Here is a 26866-nt window from a genome sequence, read left to right as displayed (position 1 = left end):
CACAAGGAATGTAATTAAAAAGGACAATAGTCAAATTTCATTATTGTGCTTTGGCTTTATAAAGAATATATAGATCACAAAAATATTAAAGCTAAAAATCTTGGACAACTTTCAGTTAATGAGTTTTTTATTCATAACAGTGAAACCAACAAAGGACATAATTTTGAAACCAACAAGGTACAAAAGAAAGGTTTCAGATTTAGTGTGTTATTTAGAATATGATTTTGCGTATTACTTTTTAATGGAAGTAATGAAGAAGCATACCAAACTTTATATATTCTCAGATAGTTGCTCGGACCAAAAAGAATTTAAGCATAATGACTCAGAACTAACTTAAATCAGCAAACAAACAGCATACAAGTAAACAATAAAAAGTAGTCTAATTGAAAATCGTCAGATAATGATTTTTGTTACAGAAACTTAAGTTCACAAAAACTCTAGACTTCAAGAAATAGTGGTCGTCATTTTATGAAAAAAAGTTGCATTTCCAATTAAATCAATGTTAAGAAACATTATTATAAAAAACATTTATCTCTCTTTTAATTGAATTATGCTAAAAGAAATGATCCCCTTGAGTATACTATTTTTATATTTGAAATCATAATAACTCTTACTAATCAAGTTTGTTTCATTATAACTGGTGTATTAGAAAAGGCATACACAATAAATTAAGCAATAGGATTTCATAAATTAAAGATAATTCTGTTGATCAATTTGAAACACCAATAAACTCTAATATGAACTTAGAATAACTTTTGAGTTGCTTTTGAGTAGTTAAAAGTAGTTAGTAAAGTGACTGAATACTAAATGTAGTAATTGAAGTAGGCGACTGCATACTAAATGATACAATGATATTATACACATAAAGTGATAAATTATTGCGATATTTTTAAAACATACAATGACATTATAGACAATAAAAAATATAACGCAAACATAGCGGTTAGTGAATTTAACTTTATCTTTACTATTATGTTAGTAAAAAGTTATTTATATTTTCTTTTGTCTAAGAAGGCGTTATGCTTTACCGTTATGTTACCCGTTATGTTAATTTAAATACGTAATAGTATGACATCATAGTTGTATTTTTAAAAAAGCGGGATTTTTTATAAATTGCATAAGATATTTTTTTAAAAGAAATAAGAGCGTTCAAACAACTTTTATATTAACACCGTCTAATTAGTATGTTTATGATATTTTTGGCTACTGAGGTTCATATTATTAATATAGATTATTGCTATTATAATATATTGGTTTCAATTTAAAATTATTAAATAACGTGTCATATTGTAATTTATCTTTATTAATATTATGTTTTACACACCTAAAACTAATAACGATGAATAATGTGACAACACTATAGATATATGTACATATTTAATTAAGAATACTCATCTACATATTTCATATTAGAGCAATAGATTCTATTTTTCAGCAGGCAGAAAAACAAAATTGAGTCAAGCACTTTTAAAATACTTGAGAGAAAATTGAAGAGAGTTCTAGAGAACAATTTTGTAAGAGTATGATTGAATGTTATGTGGACCACAAGCGGTATATGAGTTTAATTGAGATATTATTAAAGCAACGGAAGCTGGAATAATTTGAATGTCTAACAATCGGTTCATCTGATTAATTGAAATGGAAGGAAGAGAATGACCGTAAGACTTAAGAACCAAATTAAAAAAAAAAATTTGAATTAGTTCTGCCTTATTCTTGGGAGAGGTCATATGATCAGTCCCATAAATGATAGATAAAGTGTTAGACCTACCCATGTTAAAAACGCTGTTAAAGGTTTTCCAAAAGTCTGTAAAACCTCACTTCTAAGTAGAAGATTTAGTAAACTTAAATAATAGAGCTAAGCATCAGAAAACGCTTTTTTAAAAAAATTTCTTGCAATTATATATATATATATAAAAAGTACTTACGAATAAATATAGCAGCTGGACAAAAAGGTGAATCCCATGGAGTAGAATAAGGCTTGACTTGGAACCGACGTAAAAAAAAAAGCTTTTCTTCCTTCCTGAATCCAGGAGTTTATATAGAAGGAGAAACTTTTAAGCTGAGAGAAAAACGATATCAGACCAAGATCCATTGCGAAAAAAATCAAGAAAAAAATCCCAATTAGCATTAGGGTAGTTGTAAGTAGTGCAATGATCGGATGAGTCCGAAGCGGGTGTACAAGATGAAAGATTTAAAGAGATCATTGCATGGATTGAAGGTAAATAATTAGGGTTATCAAGAACATGATTCACGATTTTAACTGAGTTGTTTGAGTAATAGATTGACAAAGACCTTAGTGCGGCAGGATCAGAGTTGTGTTAGAGCCAATTTATTCATCAAGGAGTAATTAAAAGCTACTTCTTGCACATAGTACCTTAAAACGTTAGACATAAGATTTTGAAAATGCATTCGGAAAATTATTACATCTAATAAAATACAAGAGATTAGGTGAACATAAGTTTAGGGTTAGAGTAGCTAATTAGAGATTGAGATCAAACGGCATCAAAAAATATTCAATCATTTAACCAGAATAGTTAAATTTAAACAGAATACAAACATATATAAAATAATTTACGGTTATATAAACATAAACTGACAGAACACAAACATACATAAACACACTTAAAGTAACTAATGGGTGAATAAACACCGCGCGTTATCATAAAACTTAAGCAAAAATTATATGCAACAAATAATTTTAACAAATTTTTTTTTACTTAACTGACTTATGTTTCGTCCACACAGAAGTTTGAAAAATTAAAAATTTGATTGATTTAAATATATTTTTATTTAAATAGAGCATTTTTTGTTAAGTGATAAATGATAGGATCCTTATAATCTTCTAAAAGCCGTGCTTTGTTATTGAAAATTTGATCTTCTAATATTACAACAAGTTGTTAAATATAATATTGTAACTATCATGATATGTCATTATATACTTTTTTCTAGCTTTCATGTTTTTGCCTTTTGTTTATAGTACAGCCATATAATCTTTTACACGGTTTTGAAGTTTTATGAGATATTGTGTAAATAACAAATTTTGAATATAGATCAAATTAACTCATCTTTCCAAACAAGTTAAACTTTATTATATTATATATTTAAATATTGGTTGTTGTTATGGCAGTTTTTCTAATTACTGTTTATTTATTAATTTTTATATTTTATAATAATATTTTAAACGAAACAAAAATAATGAAACAAAATCGAAAGTTTTTAATGAACATTCAAAAACTTTTAAACTTCTTTATTAAGTAAAATATACATAGTTTCGAAACTGCTCCAAGGTAAATCAACACACAAAGGGCGCTAAGAAAAGATAAAAAAAAACTATGAAAAGTCTTCATCTAATATTTTTTGCGATAAAGTTTATTTATTGATTTTATTACGTTAAGTTACAATTTAAATTCACCTTTTTTTTGTTTAGGTACATTGTTCATATTATTTTAACATTATTATTATTTACAATTACAATTTTTCAGGTAAAATCAAAACAAAACAAGAATATTGTCGCCTCAAAGCATGAACACACCATCTGGGTTATTTGTCAATTTTCATTTTAGAGAGTAAAACACTCAGTTCGATTATTATATATTTGAATTGAGTGTTTTATGCTCTAACATGAAAATTGATGAACATGAAATTAATTCGTCACCTCAAACCAAGAACGCACCATCTATGTTTTTTGCTCAGTGGAGAAAATTTTTCTCGACTAAGCAAAAATCTAGGTGGTGCGGTCATGCTTTGAGGAGACGGTATAAATGTTTTATTTATTATTTAATAAAATAAAAATCAGGTAGTTAATTCAAATTGCTTAGATAGATAAAAAATAAAAAACGTAAAACATAGTTAACTCACATTTCTATTGTTTGTAGAATCGGTCATTAGAACTGTCCATTGCTGGTCGCTTGTACTGTCCTGAGAGTTTGCATTTGATGACATTATTTGACAAGTGCGCTGATTTATGTTATAGTTTGCAAATACACAATCTAGGCTTCTGACACAATAAATACCGCAATCATTTATACTATCTGCAAAAAATGTTGTTTCGATGACTCCCTTAATGTACTTATTAGGTGTTATATTAAAAGAGGCATATGATATGCATGGAAGCCTCAATATAAATGATGAACTGATGCTTATGAAAAGTGTTGCGCATGTGTATAACAACTTATTTTTAAAATAAATAAATAAATATATAAACAAATAATCATAATCAATATATATATATATATATATATATATATATATATATATATATATATATATATATATATATATATATATATAATGTAGTTAATGTTGTATTGCAAGCAATTTGATCTAAATAAAAATATTCCACTGAAAAAGCAATAATTGAACTTTTTTATCAATTATCTAACGCCTTTGATAATGACTGTTTAACATTAGGAGTTATAACTAATTTGTCAAAAGCTTTCGATATTGTAAATCACAATATACTAGTAAAAAACTTGAAAACTACGGAGTGAAAAATAAAAGCTTATTTTGGTTCAAAAATAATCTCACAAACCGAAAGCAATTTTTATATTATGATCAAAATAATACATTTCCATATTCCATAACTTGCATGTTTCCTCAGGGCTCAATTTGAGGACCACTCTTACTTCTATTATACATAAATAACTTATACTTAGCAACAAATATTTTTGTTTGCTGATGTTTCCAAACTTTTATGTTGTTACAGAGATTTTAAAACAATTTTTAAAACAGTTAATAAACAGTTATGTAAAGTTAATGAATGGTTTGTAGGTAACAAACTTTTATTAAATGTGGATATAACAAAATATATACTTTTCCATAAAGTAAGTTAATCAATAAAACATTTCTCTAAAATTACCAAATCTTTTAAATAAAAATACTTATGTTAAATGGGAAACATATGTTTTACTTTAAATCTTTTCGGAAATGAATGAAAATTTACTGTGGTATTCACATATATTTAGTATTAAAACAACACTCTCAAAAAATATCGCAATAATGTTTAAAACTAAACTATTCCTAAATGTAACATTCTTAAAAAAATTGTACCTGGCCTTTATTCACAGTTATTTTTCTTACTGTAATATTGTGCGGGCTATTGCTGGCTATACAAAATTTAGAAAATCTACAACAAACAAAAACAAACGTGCAGAATAGTGGAGCCTACAGAGATACTCCTTGCGAACCACTTTTACGTGCGCTCGGCCTATAAATGTGTTTAAACTCAATTTACACCATGTTTTATTGTTTATGTTTAAAAAAAATGAGACTGTTCCAAAAAAATTTTTAAACTTATTTTAATAAAATTAGATATAAATATTCAATAAAGTTTTCAGATAACAACTTTGATCTTCTCAAATATAATTTAAAATTAACCTCCTATTCAATTAAATACCGCGAACCTTTTCTGTGGAAGAAAATCCCAGATATTGTCTACAAAAACAAAACAATATTAGACCAATTTTAAAATGAATCAAAACAATTATTACTGTTCAGGGAACTTATTTTATCTGACTTAGAAGGTTTCTTTAAAGGAGGCTTAATTAAATAAAAACAAATTTATTTATATCAATGAAATTTAAGTGACGATGTTAAAATTTCATCTCGCAAATATTTTAATTATGAAATTTTATACTATAATTTTTTTATGTAAAAATTTTTGTTTTTGTAATTTTTGAACATTTTAGCTGTTGTAACATTTTAACACTTCTTAATTAACTGCTATAATGAATTTCTTAATTTTCTTTGTTATTTTCTGTTTTAATTATGATCTATGTTTATATATATATATATATATATATATATATATATATATATATATATATATATATATATATATATATATATATATATATATATATATATATATATATATATATATATATATATATATATATATATATATATATATATATATATATATATATATATATATATATATATATATATATATATATATATAACTGTATGTTAAGGTAATGAAGAATGCTTTTTTTGTAAATGGGATAGGCAATTTCTTGCTCCAGCCATGAATTTCGATATATTTATTAACAATGTTAGTATTTCTTAACGGCGTTATAAATTACACACACACACACACACACACACACACACACACACACACACACACACACACACACACACACACACACACACACGCACACACACACAAAAAATGCTAACCACTCTTTGTGGTCAGTTGTTTTGAGTTAAAAATATTAGGATGTAATCATTTCAAAGAGAATCTTTAATACTTTATTTTATTTTTTATTTTCGTATACATATATCTTATTAATCTTTGTCTAATAAGGTAAAAATGGAAAGATATTTTTTGGTTTCGAGCTCAACCACCAAACTCTCTACTGTTTCCCTTGATCTTTCTTGGGCACAAGAAAATATTCAAAAGCGGGAAATTGTCTCTTCTTCTTAGGAATGGAAGAGCTAGGGATCAATGGAAAAATTTCAAAGGTTGGATAAAGAAGAATCAATCCAGTTCATCGCACCAAAAGTTCTACGAGAATTGGAAGGAGGCATACATTTTGCTATGCAGTTTCACCGGTATAGTGCTTTAAAAGCAAATAAATTCTTAGACAGGTAAATTTAAAACAATTAATTGTGAAAATTTGGATGTGACTCTTTTCTAGGTTTCTAGAATTTATGATTTTCTAGGTAACTTAATAAAGAGCTCTCTAAATATCAATTTTAATTAACTTTATAAATGTTGTATAAACATGGCCGACGTCACGGGTTTCAAGGTGGATGGGCACAATCATCATTTTCCAAAAAAAAGTCCTCAATATCTAAAAATATTTAAAAAAAAAATACATTACAAAAAAACTGGAAGAAGGGGGGTTGCACGTGGCCTACCGGCCCGCCTTGTGCAATTGGTTCTGAATTGTTTAGTCTAATTATTATATACAATAACGTTTTCAAGGGAAGCATGGCATGAGAATGAGAAAGCAATTGGAAACTTTCTTGCCGGGAGTTTATTGGTTGCCACAATCCCATTACTACAATCCAATAAGAGGGCTCTAGAATGAGTGTCTATAACCTCTCTCCTTCTTTAGAAAAATGAGTACATCAGATAATGTGGTGTCATCCAAAGAACAGCCTTAGAAGAAGTAAAACATGTTATATACTTCACGATCATAGTCAATAGTACACCAGATACTCCTCCATGAAATAGAAACTAACTGCTGGCAAATCAAAGATAGATTGTTATGTGTTGATGCATTCACGAAAAAGAAAGAAGTTGTAAAACCAAGGTTATCCCTGATGTAATAGAAAGGCTAGGTATGGATATTTGAAACTGCCTTTAGTAACATGATAATGGATCCAATATTTCAGGTGTTTATGGGAGTTTAACCCTTAATAAGAAAAATTTTTTGGAATCCCTGTACGTTTTCTGCAGATCTCACAGTCTGAATTTGATCAAAATCTTTGGAAATGTCAAATCTTTTTTACGTATTTTTATTGCTAGTACTACTACATCTTTATTACAGCGACAGAAATTCATTTGCATAAACTTTTCACGACAAGATGGAGTTCTCGTACCTTTGCAATCAATCCACTTTTCAAAGAGACCAATAGAAATGTGGTACTAAAAGAAAGCGTAAACTTAAGTGCTTTTACAATGGTTCATCAAACACAGCCTTTTTTCACGTCTTTTCAGCTAAATTAAAGAACTTGAAGTGAACGTTTTTAATGTTGTTTTAGATGATCCAGCAGATTTGAAAGATTTGATTTTTGAAATAAAAGCAAGATTTTGAATAAAGTAAACAGGATGGTTGGCAATATTTTTTCATTCATCTGTTAGATAATGATGATCTCTCCATTAAAAACAAAGCTTGCGAAGATGCAGGGTTTTATTGAAGATATATGAGCTAAGTAGGTCTGATTAAAATGGTTTACCGTTGTAACAATGCCCTCAAAATAATTTTCAAGCAAAAAACCTCTACTGCAGCTACTCAATCAAATTTTTGAGAAATAGCTTGGACGCCTTTTTTCCGTACATTTTGTACACTTGCATCACACTCCGGATTTTCAACACTATTTCTATGTCAGTGCTGAGGGTGAAAGATTGTTCAGTAAACTCTTTATGGTATAAAACTTTCTCGTTTGACCACGGGCCGAGATTGCGTTGCTGATCTTTTAATTATGTCGATTGATAAAGATATTGCTAAACAGGTGACCGACGACGATGCCATTAATATTAGGGCGGTTAAAAAAGCTCGAAAATTTTAATTTTAGGCACTTTATTACCTCTATCAAAATATTAGTAGACAAACGTTTCGTTTATTGGTTTTAACACGAGTATTTTGAATCAATTTTTTTCAGTTTTGATTAATGAACCGTTAAAAATGAAATTCAAGATAATTAATATTAAAAAAGTTAGATATAAATAGAAATAACAGAACATGATCCGTTAAACTTGTTAAAATAAAGAATAACTTGGAGCATTATATTACACAATCTTTTTACAAACTGCTTCATGAGTCCTAATTTTATGTTAAAAAGTCGAAGTAATAATTTCTTTTGTCAACAAGTAACACCCTTTAAATAAAATTTCGGACAAACTTTAATTGCATTTATTTTGTAATTTATTTCATGCACGCACAAAACCTTTATACTTATTTGAAATAGGATTTTATAATCTATTTAAATTTAATTTAATTAAGTTAAAAATATAATTTAAATATTGAAAATAAAATGGTCGAATTAAAGGATCTCGAATTTTTTTCCAAAAAAATCGAGAAAAAGGTAAAGCGTTTGTTGCTAAGCAGTTTATAGAATGGGGTTTACCCAGATCAACTGCTTCAATAAAATCGTAAAATAGGAGAATGGATCTCTAAAAAGAAAAGTTGGAAGTGATCGAATCGCTAAGGCAGCTACTAAAAAAAATATTCCAAAGATTCCTGCATTTTTTGAAAATAAGTCAGGATGCTCCCAAAAGAAAGTAGCTCAAGTTTTTAACTGTAGTTAAACTCAATTTTCCCAAGTATTAAAAACAATGACTAACATTCGAACTTTTGAAAAATCAAATCGTCCAGATCGTTTCCATCAGCAGAAGAAAGCTATGCGTCCTAAATGTCGTAAATTGTACTAAAGTTATAAAAACTTGGATTTTGTTATGAATGATGAAAGCTATTTTACCTTAAATAATAGCACGTTAGCTGGTAATGAATGGTTTTTTGCCGCTGATCCTTCTTAATTTTCTCACCAAGCATGACCAATTTAAAACGGCTAGTGTGCGAAAATAATCGGAGAGCTGAGAATTTGAAATAGCTTGATGCAAGAATTAGATATTGTTATTCAAAGATGATTAAAGAATTTCTCCTTACTCAAATAAAACATCTTTCAAAAAAACTTTATAATATTGCTAAATATGGTATTTGAAAGAATTACTTTTATATATTTATAAACTACGTATACTAACATAATAACAGTTGAAATATTAAATAAAACTTATTAGTTCTATAATATTAAATTTTAAATTGTGTCCAAAATTTTATTTATAAGGTTTTAGTTCATGTAAAATGTTTAAATTTCCAGCTTTAATATCAGACCTTGGAGGCCAGTTTGTTTCAACCCAATGCTTATCTCGAGCTTTACAATCCCTCGAATAAAGCAATAAGTTAAGCAAAAAGTTATAATTGTGTAATCACGTTGCTAACACAAATTATCCATTTATGCTTCTCATACTGTAATATGACGCTCTTCAAGCTCGCTTAGAGCTATCGATGAACATTCGCGATTCAATTGGGTTGCATTCTGAAGTTCTAATTCATTTATTAAACCAGACATGTTATGGTAAAACACAAAATTGCAATGAATTTGAAAGTACTGCAGAAATTTACTTTCTCTAGTTTGAAAGTAAAATACTTTTTTACCTTGTCAAAATAAAGCTCTCTCATTTAGTCTTAATGCTAGGATATCTGAAGCTTTTTACAATAAGCCCAAAGCCTGTGCAAAATCATTTAACTTGGACAATCAAATTCTTTACGAGCCGAATCACGATTTTCAAAATCTGCATTATTGCTGTCCCTAATTACTGCCTCCTTCAACATCACTCATTTATTTTAAAGAAGATAGTTGATTAAATAACTAGCACTAGAAGATTAATTGAATGATACATTGGTCTTTTAGCTTAAGATAAACTATTTTCCATTTATGTTTTTTGTTACAGCCTGATGTTTTTACTAAAAAAAATAAGTCTGTGGATGGTCCTATAAATATTTCTAATCTAAATAAAATCTTGATAAAAATAAAATTTTTAAGTGTGCCTTTTATGACAAGGATCAATTGTCACAACAATGCATGTTTGTAAATGTAAGGATCATTTCTCAACAATGCATGTCTCATTTAGATGCAAAAAAGAAAACTTTAAAAGATAAAAAACGTTGATTCATTTGTTTACATATTAGACATATTTCTTCCAAATGTTTATCTCGTATAAAGTGTTATAAATGTTCAGAGAGACATTATTTAGCCATGTGTGATAAGAAAATATATATATATATATATATATATATATATATATATATATATATATATATATATATATATATATATATATATATATATATATATGATATACATGATGGAATGGATGGTTCTCGCGTTCCCATTGCATTTTTTATGAAGGTTATATATGCTCTCATTAATGGTCAAAAAATAAAGTTTACAATTGAGAATTATATCCATTTAAAAGATTTGAGGTTTGAAGACAGTCATTTTGCTGAAGAAAATGTTTGTGTTGATTTCCTTATTAGTGCTGATTTCTACTGATCATTAAAAAGATAACTAGAGGTATTGAGGGTCCTGTCGCTTTTGAATCCAAAGTTAGTTTTTTATGAAGTGGAAATAATTTTAACATTTCAAATACTTGTGGTGCGTTTTACTTTTATATTTTAGAAATTGCTTTTGAATTCTGCAATGATAAAACTGTTTTTCATAATTCAATGCCATCTTTTTGAAATTCTGAAACTAAAAGAACAACAACATCTGAAATTAGTGTATAAGAACTTTGAAAATGAAATGAGAACTAAAGGAACTAAATGTATGAGAACAAAAGGAACATTAACATTTGACATTAGTGTATGAGAACATAAAAAATGAAACTCAATTTAATAAACATTCTAACTGCTACAAAGTTGGGTTACCGTTTAAACTTAACCATGAGTTAATTATTCTAATTAACTCATGGAATCTAACTGACTTTTACTTATCAAACACTAATATTAAACTTGAGTTTCATTCCTTTGCCGATACAAGCCTAAATGCTTATGGTTGTAGTATTTATCTTAGGTGTATTGTTAATGAATCACATTGCTTTGTCTCACTAATTGTCTCTAAATCTAGAGAGAAATAAATCAACTTTTCCAAAGCTGGAGTTAAGACCAATGAGTTTATTACCCTCTCTGATGTTTTCTGTGAGACAGGAACTTAAAAACTTGTACATTGATGACATTTTCTGTTGGACAGATTCCATTATCTGCCTTTATTGGTTGAATAACTTAAATCAAACTTTTTGAAACATTTGCACAAAATTGATTTGCAAATATTCGTGATTTATTTCCTATTCAATTTTGGCATTTTGTGGAGACTTCACGAAATCCTGCTGACATTATATCCCGGATGCTCCTTTAAATATTTTATTGATCATGACATTTGTTTTAAAAACTCTGATTATCTTAATGACATCTCAGTTCCATGGCCCTCTTACAATGTAATTGAACATATAGATAATGAAAGTAACTTGTGTTTATTTGCTGCCATTGATATTAATCTTAAGTTTGTTGATATTGAACGTTTTAGTTACGTAGTTAGTTACGTAGTTAGTTACGTAGTTAGTTACGTAGTTAGTTACGTAGTTAGTTACGTAGTTAGTTACGCAGTTAGTTACGTAGTTAGTTACGTAGTTAGTTACGTAGTTAGTTACGTAGTTAGTTACGTAGTTAGTTACGTAATTAGTTACGTAGTTAGTTACGTAGTTAGTTACGCAGTTAGTTACGTAGTTAGTTACGTAGTTAGTTACGCAGTTAGTTACGTAGTTAGTTACGTAGTTAGTTACGTAGTTAGTTACGTAGTTAGTTACGCAGTTAGTTACGTAGTTAGTTACGCAGTTAGTTACGTAGTTAGTTACGTAGTTAGTTACGTAGTTAGTTACGTAGTTAGTTACGTAGTTAGTTACGTAGTTAGTTACGTAGTTAGTTACGCAGTTAGTTACGTAGTTAGTTACGTAGTTAGTTACGTAGTTAGTTACGCAGTTAGTTACGTAGTTAGTTACGTAGTTAGTTACGTAGTTAGTTACGTAGTTAGTTACGTAGTTAGTTACGTAGTTAGTTACGTAGTTAGTTACGTAGTTAGTTACGTAGTTAGTTACGTAGTTAGTTACGTAGTTAGTTACGTAGTTAGTTACGTAGTTAGTTACGTAGTTAGTTACGTAGTTAGTTACGTAGTTAGTTACGTAGTTAGTTACGTAGTTAGTTACGTAGTTAGTTACGTAGTTAGTTACGTAGTTAGTTACGTAGTTAGTTACGTAGTTAGTTACGTAGTTAGTTACGTAGTTAGTTACGTAGTTAGTTACGTAGTTAGTTACGTAGTTAGTTACGTAGTTAGTTACGCAGTTAGTTACGTAGTTAGTTACGTAGTTAGTTACGTAGTTAGTTACGCAGTTAGTTACGTAGTTAGTTACGTAGTTAGTTACGTAGTTAGTTACGTAGTTAGTTACGTAGTTAGTTACGTAGTTAGTTACGTAGTTAGTTACGTAGTTAGTTACGTAGTTAGTTACGTAGTTAGTTACGTAGTTAGTTACGTAGTTAGTTACGTAGTTAGTTACGTAGTTAGTTACGTAGTTAGTTACGTAGTTAGTTACGTAGTTAGTTACGTAGTTAGTTACGTAGTTAGTTACGTAGTTAGTTACGCAGTTAGTTACGCAGTTAGTTACGTAGTTAGTTACGTAGTTAGTTACGTAGTTAGTTACGTAGTTAGTTACGTAGTTAGTTACGTAGTTAGTTACGTAGTTAGTTACGTAGTTAGTTACGTAGTTAGTTACGTAGTTAGTTACGTAGTTAGTTACGTAGTTAGTTACGTAGTTAGTTACGTAGTTAGTTACGTAGTTAGTTACGTAGTTAGTTACGTAGTTAGTTACGTAGTTAGTTACGTAGTTAGTTACGTAGTTAGTTACGTAGTTAGTTACGTAGTTAGTTACGTAGTTAGTTACGTAGTTAGTTACGTAGTTACGAACGATTAAAAAGAGTAACAGGCTGAATTCTGCGATTTTTAAACAATTTAAAGAATCAAGTTTAAAAGACACATGTCAAAATGATGCCAAAATTATCTGCTGATAAAATTGAATGCGCAAAGGTACTGTGAATGCGATATGAACAAAGTGATGTCATGAAAAGAAAAAATTACAAACAGTATAGAAGAGATCTTGGACTTTAAGAGATAGATGGAATTGTTTGATGTCAAGAAAAAATGCAGAACTATCTTATTCCAAAAGAAGCTAAATTTTCGATTTTTGTTCCTCAAAGCATGAACAAATGTTAACATTTTTGCAAGAAATAGAAACTGTAATTGTTATTCGACCCCTAACGTTTGAAGCCTTAACACTAAATCATCTTGTCTTTGGGCGAAAGTGAAACTTGAACGCTGTTAATAATGATAGTAATATTGAACATGGCTTAAATAAACGATATAATCATATTCAAACAGTCCTTGAAAGTTTTATAAAACGATGGAAGAGTGAGAACGTAACAGAATTGAGGGAGTTCCATAATCGAAACAAAGTATTGGTAGAGTACAAATAACTGTAGGCAACATTGTTTTGATAGAAGAACATAAGACATCACGTTTGCTCTGGAAGACTGCGAAAATTGAAAAAATCTTGGCATCAAGTGATGGTTGTTCACGTGCGGCAACAGTAAAGTACTTACAAGGAGATGGATTGTTTAGACATGCAAATAGACCCATAATTAAACTTGTTCCTGTTGAATACGCAAATCAAAGAGAAGGTAATAATGAACTTTAACTAACTTTTGTAAATAAATATGGCATTCTTCTTGTAATCAAACAACAAAAGTGGGGGAGTGTTGTACCCTCCACGAACTTATTTGTGTAAATTATTTTTAAGATAGCCCGAATTTACGGCTTCTTGCTGTTAAGTGAAAATATGTGAAATGGAGGCTTATATTTTTAAAGTAATGTCCTTGAACTATCGTATTGATTTGATACCTTTTTACCTTTAGCTTAGTAGGTAACTTTCAAGATTCTATAAGCTCCTTGTGAGTAGACAATGATCTGTAGCAGCGTTTTGGTGGATAAATTTAATGCTAGTGCTGACCAAAGTGCTTCTTAATACAATTTTTATACTAATGAAGATGAGGAAAGTCAAACATAGTCTGTGGGAGTAAATTCCATTGACTGATAACTGTCTTAGAGAAGAAATAAAATCTAGTGCAAAATGCTCGCATATTATTGTTGAGGCCAAATGTTTTAAAGAACTCTTTTAAGTGACGCGCTCTTATATAAATAAATATATATATATATATATATATATATATATATATATATATATATATATATATATATATATATATATATATATATATATATATATATATATAAATATATAATATATATATATATATATATATATATATATATATATATATATATATATATATATATATATATATATATATATATATATATGTTAGTTTATTATAAAGATAAAACAGCAAACCTAATTGATCGGTACATCAATATATATCTATAAATAAATAAAAGTTCTGGAGATGAAAAACTATTCAAATATTTTCTGTATCCAAACACAATAAATTGCTTAACGGCTGTAGATAAAAAAAAATCTATTTTGTAAATAAAATTTCTAATAATGGAACGACTAAATTTTTGAAGTTTACAATTTAACTGGCTAATATATATAATCTAACTGGCTAAGTTAAAAATCTACAGAATAAGTTGTACCGCTTACTAACGCCGTATACTACGGTTATATTTAACAACGAATTGGTAATTTATAATTTATGATCTAACTCATTTCAAAGTGTAACAGGTTTTATTTATACATTTTTAATATTTTACAAGTTACGAGGTTAAAAGTAAAATTATTATAACAAATATTGAATTAATGAATATCTATTTCTTTATTTATACCTACATGGATACAAAGTTTTTTGTATAGATGTAGGTATATATGATACCTAAAACACACAAGAATATTATTAAAAAAACTAAACTGTTTAAAAGCAACAGTAAGTAAAAAAGTTAGATGGTTGGATTGATTTTCAGATGATAATATTTAAATGTATTAATTTGTATTCTTTGCTTAAAATTTGAAATGTTAATTGTTTTTTATTTTTAATTTTTTAAAAACCAAGAAGTTTAAGATTCGATTTCGGCTGAGGCCAAATTAGTTGGAATGGAAGAGATAACGAACTTCTTGCTTAATCGTAAAACATACCAGCATTTCATTTCAGCTGCTGGTTAAGACGTACAATAAATGGCTAAAATATCGGGTCTGCAATGTGGAAAAAAGCTTGTATTATCTTTAGATTGAAAGCGTATGTAAAATACGTATATAACTTAGTATATAAGGCTGCTGATTCATAAATATCCATCCCTCTGAATATTAAAAATGTTTCTGAATTCTACTCTAACAAAAAGAAAGAGAACAGCAGAATGGTAGCATTGAAAGTTAAACAAAATGGAAGTTAAGTTACAAGCGCTAGATATTAGACAAAAATTAGACTTTTGTTAAAGGTATAACAGCTATTCTCAATGAATTCACTTTAAGACACAGTAAAAAGATGGATATTGTAGACATTACGAATGTCGACAACGAATGTAACAATTGATTAAAAAAATGGAATTGTCACTCTTTAAAATTTAAAAAGATGTTTTATTAAAATGAAGTAAATAAATGTACAATTCAAAAAGATAAATGAACCGTTAAAAGAAATTAAGTTGAAATTGTCATGTTTGCCTGGTTTATTTGATGATTAATAGTGGGTTTTTCCCACTCTATGCACATGCTTTCTTTGAGCTTTAATTTATTAGAACTAATTATTTAATTATTAAAACTCAAATAAATCATATGCTCAGAGTGGAAAAAACCTTATATTAAAAAACAAATAAACCATGTCAAAATGAAAATTTCAATCTATTTCCTTTTAACATTACTGGTTCTTTTATCTTTTATATAACGTTTGTTAACTTTTTTAATTGTATTTTTATAGTGTTTTTTATTATTATGTCTATATATATATATATATATATATATATATATATATATATATATATATATATATATATATATATATATATATATATATATATATATATATATATATATATAGACCTTATAATAAAAAGAAAAGAAGAGCTAGTTGCTTGTAAGAAATTGAAAGAGCAATCATCGTCATTCAAACGAAGAAAATCTCACTTATTACAAAACATGTAGCAGCAGTTTTGGATTGAACTAAAGTAACAGACAGAGAAACTCCTCATCTGTTGGCTTCGCTGATTTGAGCTTGCAAATGCACAGCCACTGAATGCATTTGTAACCTCAAACACCCAAAATGTTTTTGCAGTCCAGTAGCAGAGAGATGCGTTTCTGAAGTTGTCACCAGAGTAGTGGACAGAAAACAGTGATTAATTTGCCTTAGAACAAATTGTGTCTGCTATTACCGTAGTTAATAAATCCGCTGAAAAAGGAGTGAAACCCATAGAGGATTTCAATTCACTGCAACAAAAAATGAAGAACAGAAATATTACTTTTTGCAGGTTTTCCAGAAACATCTACAAAAATTTTTCAGTTTCCAAGAAAGACTCTTTGCTGTTGAGATTTTCAAAAGCCAAAAAAATTTGTAATGGCACTGAAGATTGACTGTATTGACTACTGCTTTAAAAATTAACTGCAAAGTAACTAAAATTGATATAACTGTCAGTCTTACTTTTGTTTTTATTTAGTAAGTGCATTGGTACAGTTGCAACTGTTGAATAATAATAAACTACTTGCATTTGATACTCATGTAAAACATTTTATGCCACCAAAATGTCGCTTTTTGCGATAAAATCAGAAACTTTAAATGACTTGTGCATGCTTTAAAAATGCTTCAAATCACTTTAAATTTTTACAAATAGTTTGTTTTAGTAGATGGATAAGATTGGGAGTTTCCAATATGCATTTTTTTTTAAATGAAGCCACGTGTTGTTAATTTTACATGTTCAATCAATTAAACATCATATAAGACTAATTTTATAACAATGGAAACAAGAACGGATAATTTTTGTAAAAGACCCGTATATGTTTTTTTGTGATAAGTTGATGTGGAAAGTGAAACAGAGTTAATAATAAAAACACCTAAAAATGCAATTCGATTATCATGTTTTTTTTTCTATAATAAATTTTGAGTTTTCGTATTTTTTAAAAATATTTGCAAAAATTAGCGCTAAAGGAGAACTCATAGCTGCGCTATCTAATTGATCAGATTATTTTCCGTTAGATAAGATCCCGTAAAATGAGAACCGTATGAAATTTGAAGTAACTTTTTGAATTTATACTAAAGATAGTTTCCTTTTAATAGTTGGATTGTCTTTTAACTCGTCAAATTTAGTTTTATCACTTATAATATTAGTTAAAGATGTAATACAGTCAACATTATTAAAATAATTATACCATTTCCTTTCTCTGGTCTTGTAATTATAATGTTTTAGTCTTTTTAATATTCAGTGTTTACTTTGAGAACCTCCAGCTAAATGAGTTCGCTTTTAAGTTGAAGTTCTAAATTACTGGTTTTAAGTTAAGTACTGAGAAGTTGTAATTGTAAATGAAAACTTTTGTCTTTTTTATAAGCACAGGTGGTAGAGCAAAAATAAAACCGATTTTATATAAGTGCATATGTTATATGTGCAAGTGTTAAATGTGTATGTTATATAAGTGTATATATTATTCTTTTACAATAATGAAATAAAAATTAATATATATATATTTTTTTAGTTTTGTTGACTTTTATCTTTTTTGACTTTTTAATTAAACATAACTCTTAGCATGATTTAAGATATAGTTAACCATTTATTTTCCCAGCAAACATTGCTTTAGTGGATTTGAAGTGGACCTATATAGCCATTATTTAGCGGTTTACTGGAGTATTGCTTAGTAGCAGCCAACATAAATAGCAAACCGATAATTTTCCGACATTTTAATGTTGATTATTTATCGGCAAGTCACTTTTTGCCGGCTGTAACTAATGCTCCACTAAGCAACTAAGGGGAAAAACTACGGCGGTCTGTTCAAAATGCCTTTAAAGGTCCACGGAAATTCCGCTATAGCATGTTTGCTAGGTTGAAATGTTTGTACATTGAATGCGTAATCAATTGGAAAGTGGATATGTTAAAAATTATTATGAAATATATGGATAGATCATACGTGTCCTATTTTAAAGTTCTGTAAAATTTTAAAATTCTGTAAAATTTTAAAATTCTGTAAAATTTTAAAATTCTGTAAAATTTTAAAATTCTGTAAAATTTTAAAATTCTGTAAAATTTTAAAATTCTGTAAAATTTTAAAATTCTGTAAAATTTTAAAATTCTGTAAAATTTTAAAATTCTGTAAAATTTTAAAATTCTGTAAAATTTTAAAATTCTGTAAAATTTTAAAATTCTGTAAAATTTTAAAATTCTGTAAAATTTTAAAATTCTGTAAAATTTTAAAATTCTGTTAAATTTTAAAATTCTGTAAAACTTTAAAATTCTGTAAAACTTTATAATGTTTGTACATAGTTTCCCCTTAATTTTGCTTTTAGCTTGAGTTGTTTATAATTTTTTTTTCAAAGTTTTTTTATGAGTGAAATGAAAAAGTTCAAAAATGAAATGGAAAAGAAATGAAATGAAAAAATGAAATAAAAAAGTTTAAAAAATAAATATACTATAAAAACTATAACTAAGCTTATGTTTATGAAAAATGTTTTGGATATCCGTAAAAAACTAAAGGTTTAAAAAAATATCCGCGATTCCGGTAATATCCGGAAAAGTCTAACTATTGTATATGGCTCCTATAATATTAAAATTTTATACTTAAACTATCTTTTTTTATTTAATAGTCTAGCAAAAATTAAAAAATTAAATAAAGTATGGTAAACTACTTTAAAAATACTTTTTTGATTGACTCAATTGATTTACTTGGTAGTCAACATATATATTTCAGCATTCATCCAATCCACTTTTTACTACTACTGAAAAAATTTAGCTAAAAATGTCTGAATATATTTTCCTTGCGTTTGTCTTAACTTTGGATTAAAATTATTTGTTTTATTCGAAACTTTTTATCAATTTTTGTATTGGTCAAGTGAATTAAAAACTTTTACTTATATTTTAAGAGCAATTTTTTAGCTTAACGTGAGTTTGAGCGAAATCAAAATAATTTTTAATCACGTAAAGCTAGGAATTAGTCTAGAATCGCTGAGAAAAAGCAATCGCTTTTTAGACTGAGCGGTGAATGAAATCTTCCATCATAAAAGCTTTGCATGTATTCCTGTGACGTAAAGGATTATCAGGTTCACAAAGGTAAAATTATTTGAAAACAAATGTCTAATTTGCATTGGCATACGCGTTAAAACCGCCTCCCAAAGAGTGTTCTGCCATTCAGTGTCCTTTTGCAACAATCCTTACAAAACATATGCTTCACGAAACGTTTCAAAAAAAATTCTATTAACAGTACACATATCTTCTCAAGATGTTGCTCCTTTTGCCTGCAAAAGTAACAGCCTTAGAAAAAACAATTATCTGGCTGAATTAACTTTATTATTACTCCATTTTCTAACCTTCCATTAACAAAGTTAATCATAAAAAACAAATTGATAAGTAATGTTTACATATTAATAATGAGGGGTTTCTTTATTTTTGGAATTTAACTTAAAACATGCTGTAAAATGTGAATCACGTTGAGCAGAACAATCTAAAGCCACTTGTTCTGCTCCTTCTCTAAAATACACTATCTAATTCTCAAGAGATGAAATTTAAGGCGGATAATGCATGATAAAGATCAAATTTAATGCGGATAGTGTGAGACATTTGCCAAATAAGATACTCAAATAATTGTCACAATGCTTTAGGCGCACTAGCATAACAACAATCTAAAAAAGCCTTTACTTTATCATTATTAACTTGTTAGTTTATTAAAATACTTGCGCACTCATGCGTCTTGTATAAGTACTTGTACTACCTATATCCCTAATGCATTATAAATTGTAATGCGTAAGTAATACACATTGAAATAAGTATTTCTTGGTATTACTCTAAATACTTGTATTATTAATATATGGATATTAATAACAATACTATTTATATATACATTTTTTAAACAACTTAAAAGCTTTTAAGTTTTTATAAGTGTACTAATACAATTAGTTACTTTAATAATTAGATATTCTTTAGTTTTTATTAATTCTTTATGAAGATATAAACAGTCAAAATATATGTTAGACTAGCGACATGCTATATCTCATAGTTTTGAAACATTTATTCTTAATTAACTTTGTTTGGATTCAGGTGGCTGCAAAATGGATCAGTAGTCGTTTTTTAGTTTTCATTATAATTTTACTTTTTCAAATATGTTATTGATATAATCAACGATATCGATAAAAATGAGTAAAACTAGTAATATATTAAACTAATGCATATTAAAAAATAAATAGTTTGCTTTCAATACTATTATTGAAAAAACCGAACCATAATTTAAAAAAGTTATGTTATGTTGCCTAATTATTATATTAATAGACTTTTTCAAACTTTTTCTCTTTTAAATTAATGGAAAAGTACTTTGGGGTTGTTGTTGGGTTACTATAACTTCTGTTTTTATTTTGGCTCGGTTAAAATAATTTAGTAATAATTTAATTAAATTTGTTCACTTATGTTTTTAAGTTATAAGTTTTGCTTTATGCATTTATAAATCGCAGTTAAATTTTTTTCTTTTGTTAATGTTTTTTAAAAAGATTTATGAGAAAAGTGGATGAAGAACAATGACATTGTACTATGATTTGAATAATGGCACAGTAGAAAAACTATAAAAAACACAAAAAAACATCATGTATACTATTTCTTACTGGACTAACGATAAAACTAATTCTGAAGCAGTTAATCATAACCTAAAAAAGTACTGCCTGAAATCTTGCCTATCACCTTAGGTATTAAAGAAAAAAATTTTTTGTCTACCATACTAGACATCACTTAATTAAAAAAATTGCAATCTTCTTGCATTTTAAGTAAGAACAGTAATTGTTAATAGCTTGTGTAAAAGTTGGATAAAATATTTTTGATTAAACCTGGGCAGAAAACTGCTTTCAAATTACGCATACTGTCACGGTCTGAACCATTGATCTTACAAACTGACTCTGATCAAAATAGCATTGGCCATAGTTTAGGAGATGTCGGAACATTGTCATATGATAATTGCACATTAGTTTTCTAAAAATGATGTAAACTGCACAAGTTTATCGAAACTGCTTTGATTCGGCAAGAATGGACTTGACATCATCTAATTGGCATAACATTGATTGCAAAAGAAAAAATTGACTATTTCTACATGTCAAAACATCCTACTTAAAAAAGTGATGTAGCTCCTGATTTTTCTCATTTGGCTTGAAGTAGCCCACCACTTCATTTGAAGTCCTGATCACTTCATAAATTAAGCACCATGGGATTTCAAAGCCTTTTCAATAGTTAACTTCAGAATATGACAGCTTAGTCTAACATCGTTGCAATATACTGACTTCATATTACATCCATTATTAGTCACAAATACCGAATAAAAAAAATAAATTCAAAACAAGAAAGGCTTAGTCGATGTGTGTATGAATTTATATTTAAATTAAAGATATCTTAGTATAACGTTCACTTTGGACTAGCTTTAGAACATACCTCAAAGTATCATCTACAAAATAATTAAACTGAAAGTGCTGAAATTGAATTTGGCTACCAATGGGTTCAAAGAAGTGGAGTAAGGCTAAAAAATGAATTCAACATTAAAAAGCTCAAACTTATGTTTAACAATAAATATTGAGTTTCTCAACGACATAAACCTAAAATGTTCGATTGTACTCAGTATCACTTAAGTAAAACTAAAAAAAAAATGTCATTAAATAAGACAAATATTAAACCAACAACAAAAATTGACATTTATGACACGTTCTATCTAGCCAAAAGTAGTTGCTTGAACTAATTGCAGTTGACTGAGTCAAATATTCAAAATCGTAAACCAATCATTCACGTTAAACCACATAATAATGTATCATTAATTGTAATGATAAATTTCATACTAGCAATGTAATATCTACGCCATCTACCAATATCTACGCCATCTTACCAATAATATCTACGCCAATAATATCTACACCAAATGTAATATCTACGCCATCATAACAATATCTATGCAATTAAATACCAAACAAAACGAAAGTTTCAAAAATATTTCTTATATAGATTGATTTTTTCGAAAAAGGCATTTCTTAGCATTATTTTGTTACTAGTAGCTGTGAGTCTAGAAATATACTTAAACAAATGCATTAAAAAGAGACATAACCCATCCATTGATCATTATTATTCAGATGGTGCATATGTATTCTGACTCATTTTGCAAAGTCTCACCATGCAAAAACAGCAATCAATCCTTAAAATTGTAGTCTGTGAATTAAATCTATCATTTTTAAGTTTTTTTTAGATTACAAGTTTTTGAAGTAGAGGCTATAGACCGGGTGATTAAAAAAAGCAAATTCTTTTACTCAGCATTTTTTGAGTAATTGCTCAGCCTTGAAAAAATTAAATTTCCGCAATTTTACTCTCATTTTTGTTTACGTAACGCTGAGCAATTACTTCAAAAACGCTGAGTAAAATCAACTGCTTTATTTTATTCACCCAAATCTACCCAGCCAGCACAAACACTGGCTGGGTAGATTTTTAAGAATCTAAAATGTTAACACCTTTAGACGTTGAAATTCAGATAAATATAAGACATTTAATTGTATTTATCTTTGAGACGACTAAAAATAGCTGTCTCAAGCCGTCTAAAAGATGACTACTAATACTTGTCTTATATTTTTCTGAATTTAGACATCTAAAAGTGTTAACATTTTAGATGCGAAGAAAAACGTCTAAAAGACGTGTTTGTGCCGGCTGGGTATTAGCCTGTACATTGCATGATAAAGCATGTAAAATATCAAAGATTCTGTTTGAAAGGTTACTTATTATGATATAAAACCTTGTGCTGGAAACTCGCAATAACCTATGTATACTTTAGTCTGAATATCGCTTTGTAAAGATTTACAAATTCTTTTGTATTGAACTGTTTTAAACAAATCCATAAATTTTTATCTTATGGAAATATGTTTAATAAAACTCTTTACACGATCTTTTACGACCGTTATGTTTAGTTGCGCACGTGCCGGAAGTTTTAAAAAATTTCAGAAGTTTTAAAATGTCTGCGGTTCTTAGCGACGTAATCGTTTTTATATCGCAACTGTTATTTTCGTTTATTTTTTTTTAAATTATTGTTGCAAACATATTATTCATCTAAACTAATAAATAAATGCATTTTTTGTATCAGTAAATAAATATATACGCTAAATAATTATTTTGAGATGTTTTAATTTCTATTTTATCTAAGACTTTTTTTTTTAGGATTGAGTAACTTGTTCACCTTTTAGAAATAAATTTTGAGAATTTTTACCTATACAATTAAAAATAAATTTTTCGTTATTATTATTATTATTTTCCCTTTACCTGCTTTTTTTTTGGTCGTTGCTTAAATTTAATTTTTTGTAAAATTCTTTTTTAACTCCTTTAGGTTCTTACAAGCTTAGTTTTTTTCAATAACTTTGTTCAATTTAGTCAATTAAATTTATTAATTAAATTTTGTTCAATTTAGTCAACTAAATTATAAAATTAGGAATATTAAAATGTTATAATACTAAAACGAGTCAAACAATAACTTAAACTTATAATAACTTTTTGCGCATAAAAAGTATTGTTTACTTATATACAGTTACTTTACATTGCATGTATTTAGAAACATGCAAGTGCTAAATAAAAGTCGCATCATAAATATATATATATATATATATACATATAAATATATATATATATATATATATGTATATTAGGGTGGGGCATAAAACACCAAAGTCAATAAAAAAAATACCATAATAATTTTTCTGGTTCCTTTTGATATGTGTATTAAAAAAATGTAATTTTTTTTTTTTTATGGGTACCGCTATGGTCGGTCCCAGCAGTCCGAAAATTAGAAAATTTATTATTTTTGTAAATAATAAGGGGGGCATGGTCACTTACAAATATTTTAAAGATATCTCAAGGGTTACTTTTGTAGCCTGATATATCTATTTTTAGATTATGTTTTGTTTTATTGCAAAAGATGATGGAAATGATCAGCCCTACCCATTTAAATACATGATGTTTATATTTGGGAGGTGGGGGGGGGCGTTTATATTTTTTCCTACGTATTTTAAATAAAAAATATTTTTACATTTGCATTTTTTTTTAAAGAAAGATTATTTTCAAGTTTTCAACCAAGATTTTTTTTCTGTTGTCTGAAATTTTAGACGATGATCTGCAACAACTAATAAATTAGCTTGGCTATCTTTTCTGAAAGTTTAAATGAAGTCTAGACCAAGTTTAATAGCACGTTCTGCACTATCATTTACAACAAGAAGACCAGTGACATAATTTTTAAATCTAATATAACCCAAAAATTTTTTCATTGTCAGTAAAAATTTTGGAATTTAGTTTCCCCATCTTATAACTGGTGGGCTTTGGTGTTTGAGCTAATTTAAGAGCTAATTTTTGTAGCTGATCTACAGATAAACATTTATCAGCAAGACACATAACCACAAATCTTTCATTTAAATACCAATTGTGCTTTTTAAGTGATTTCAGTACTGCTTCTGCTGGTTTAAAACTGAATTCAGAATATTGTATCATTTCATTAATAGCTTTTAGATTTAAAGAAGGTGCTATGGCAGGGATAGGAGCTTTAATAAACCATGGAGCATAAAATAGTGCTGTAAATGAAGCAATTTCATTAATAAACTTTCCCTCTTGCAATGATATTATGTTAGGACATAAGTTAATGAATTGTGGCTGAAGAAGATCATATCTTAAATAATAAACTCCCTGTGCCATAAACCTGGCATGAACTGCTAATTGTATAAAATACTGGTAGTCATGTCTTAGAAATATATCATTATCTAGGCAAATTTGAAGGAATGTTAATGATTCAGAAGCCTAAATTAAAAAAAACTTTATTATTAGAACTTATAATTAAACACATTAATCTAAATAAGACAAATAAACCAACCTCCTTTTCCACAAAAGATACAATTTTTTTTTCTGAGTCAAATCTCTTTAGGTTTATTTATTTATCTTATTATTACTATTATCTTATTATTTAGGTTTATTTATTTATCTTCTTTTCAAGAATCGATTTCCAATTACCCCTCAGCCTATCAAATAACTAAGTCTTTGGTCCACTTGTTTTACCACCAGTAAGAACATTTGAAAAGTCCTAATATATATTTATTTCAAATCATTTAAATAAATTTTATTAATAAAGCATTTAATTCATCAAGAAATATTCATAGTTAAATATATAAATAAATATAAAAATATTGTATGATTTTTTCAATATTTACCTTTATATGTAATTCATAAACGTGATGACGACAAGCCATCCAAATTAAAGCTTTTACTCTCCACTGCTCAATTAGAGTACAGACTCCTTTTAACCAACCAGTATTTGTAACTGTGGTGTCAAAGGACAGACAATCAACATAGTCAAATAGCTCTCAGTCTTGTAAAGTTTTTTTGATTACTTTCCCAGGAGACTCAGCAGTGCCATCTTCCACAATTAAAATACCCAAAAGTTGGGATTCTGAGAGATCTGGTGAACTGATTAGTACAGCTACTCTTTCAACTTTTTCTTTACCAAGTTCTTTCATTTTAACATAATTTTTCAAAATTATGTTAAAATGAAAGTAAGACTCTTACCCTCAAAATGCACAGTAAGACTCTTACCCTTTGCCAATGTAATAAAGTTGTCATTAATATTACAGGCAGTTTTTCTCATACTTAATTTTTTCTACCTCAAAATACTTCGTTTAGAAATAGAAAAATCATCTGTCGTTCCAGAACTATTATTTATAAGAGAAGCAAGAGTTGCACTCAGTGCAGTCAAACTTATTCCATATCGTGATGCTGTTGGAGCTAAAGCTTTTCCTATATTTTTTGGAATAATAAGAGGAACAACATTAGATTTTCTAATTTTTCTAGATGGCTGTAGATACTCTTCATCTTGGTTATCATCTAAAGTATTCAAAATTTTTGTTGTGTTTTCATATTTCTCATTAACTAACTCTTTCTGTTTTCTTACGGACTCTTTTGTTCTTTGATTTTTTATTTTCACTTCTCTTTTTGTTTTGTCTTTTACAAACTTTTGTGAAATTTTATCGTTACCTAACATTTTCTGAACACGCGCTTCTTTCTGGTTGTTAAGAAAATCTGCATCTACTGTTCTAGTTTTTATATCTTTAGTTTTATCTTTCATAATAATACCTTCACATATCTTTTGACTTACATCAAATACCTCCTCTAGCATTCTTGAAAACTGTTCTCTTTTTAAAACTAAATTTGTACTTAAACGGTTCCTGTGTTTGTTTAAATCTTTTCTCTTCTTTTCCAAGTCAACAATCTTGTCTCTAAAACAAATGTAGAAGAATGCATTAAAATTAATGTAATTTATTATAAATATATAAAATTGTATGACTTTATAATTGTT

General features: G+C 27.8%; 1 protein-coding gene across 1 annotated transcript; it reads right to left on the bottom strand.

The window, feature by feature from the left end:
- Positions 1–11764: 11764 nt before the first annotated feature.
- Positions 11765–26030, bottom strand: LOC136090903 (metacaspase-2-like). Its single transcript, XM_065817879.1, has 4 exons — positions 25905–26030; positions 24779–25317; positions 22388–22449; positions 11765–13275 (listed from the first exon to the last, which is right to left on the bottom strand). Exons 1-4 carry the CDS (start codon positions 26028–26030, stop codon positions 11765–11767), a joined length of 2238 nt encoding a protein of 745 aa, XP_065673951.1.
- Positions 26031–26866: the final 836 nt, after the last annotated feature.

The sequence above is a fragment of the Hydra vulgaris genome, chromosome 14 (genome assembly GCF_038396675.1).
Source record: "Hydra vulgaris chromosome 14, alternate assembly HydraT2T_AEP".
NCBI lineage: Eukaryota > Metazoa > Cnidaria > Hydrozoa > Anthoathecata > Hydridae > Hydra > Hydra vulgaris.
This window is presented reverse-complemented; position numbering and strand designations above follow the sequence as displayed.

Coding starts and splice junctions, on each gene's coding strand:
- LOC136090903 (XM_065817879.1), bottom strand. CDS start 26,030: ATGAAAGAACTTGGTAAAGAAAAAGTTGAAAGAGTAGCTGTACTAATC. Junction 25,318..25,904: donor CTGCTGAGTCTCCTGGGAAA/GTAATCAAAAAA, acceptor TTTTTAATTTAG/GCTTCTGAATCATTAACATT. Junction 13,276..22,387: donor TATTGGCGTAGATATTATTG/GTAAGATGGCGT, acceptor TAAAAATCGCAG/AATTCAGCCTGTTACTCTTT.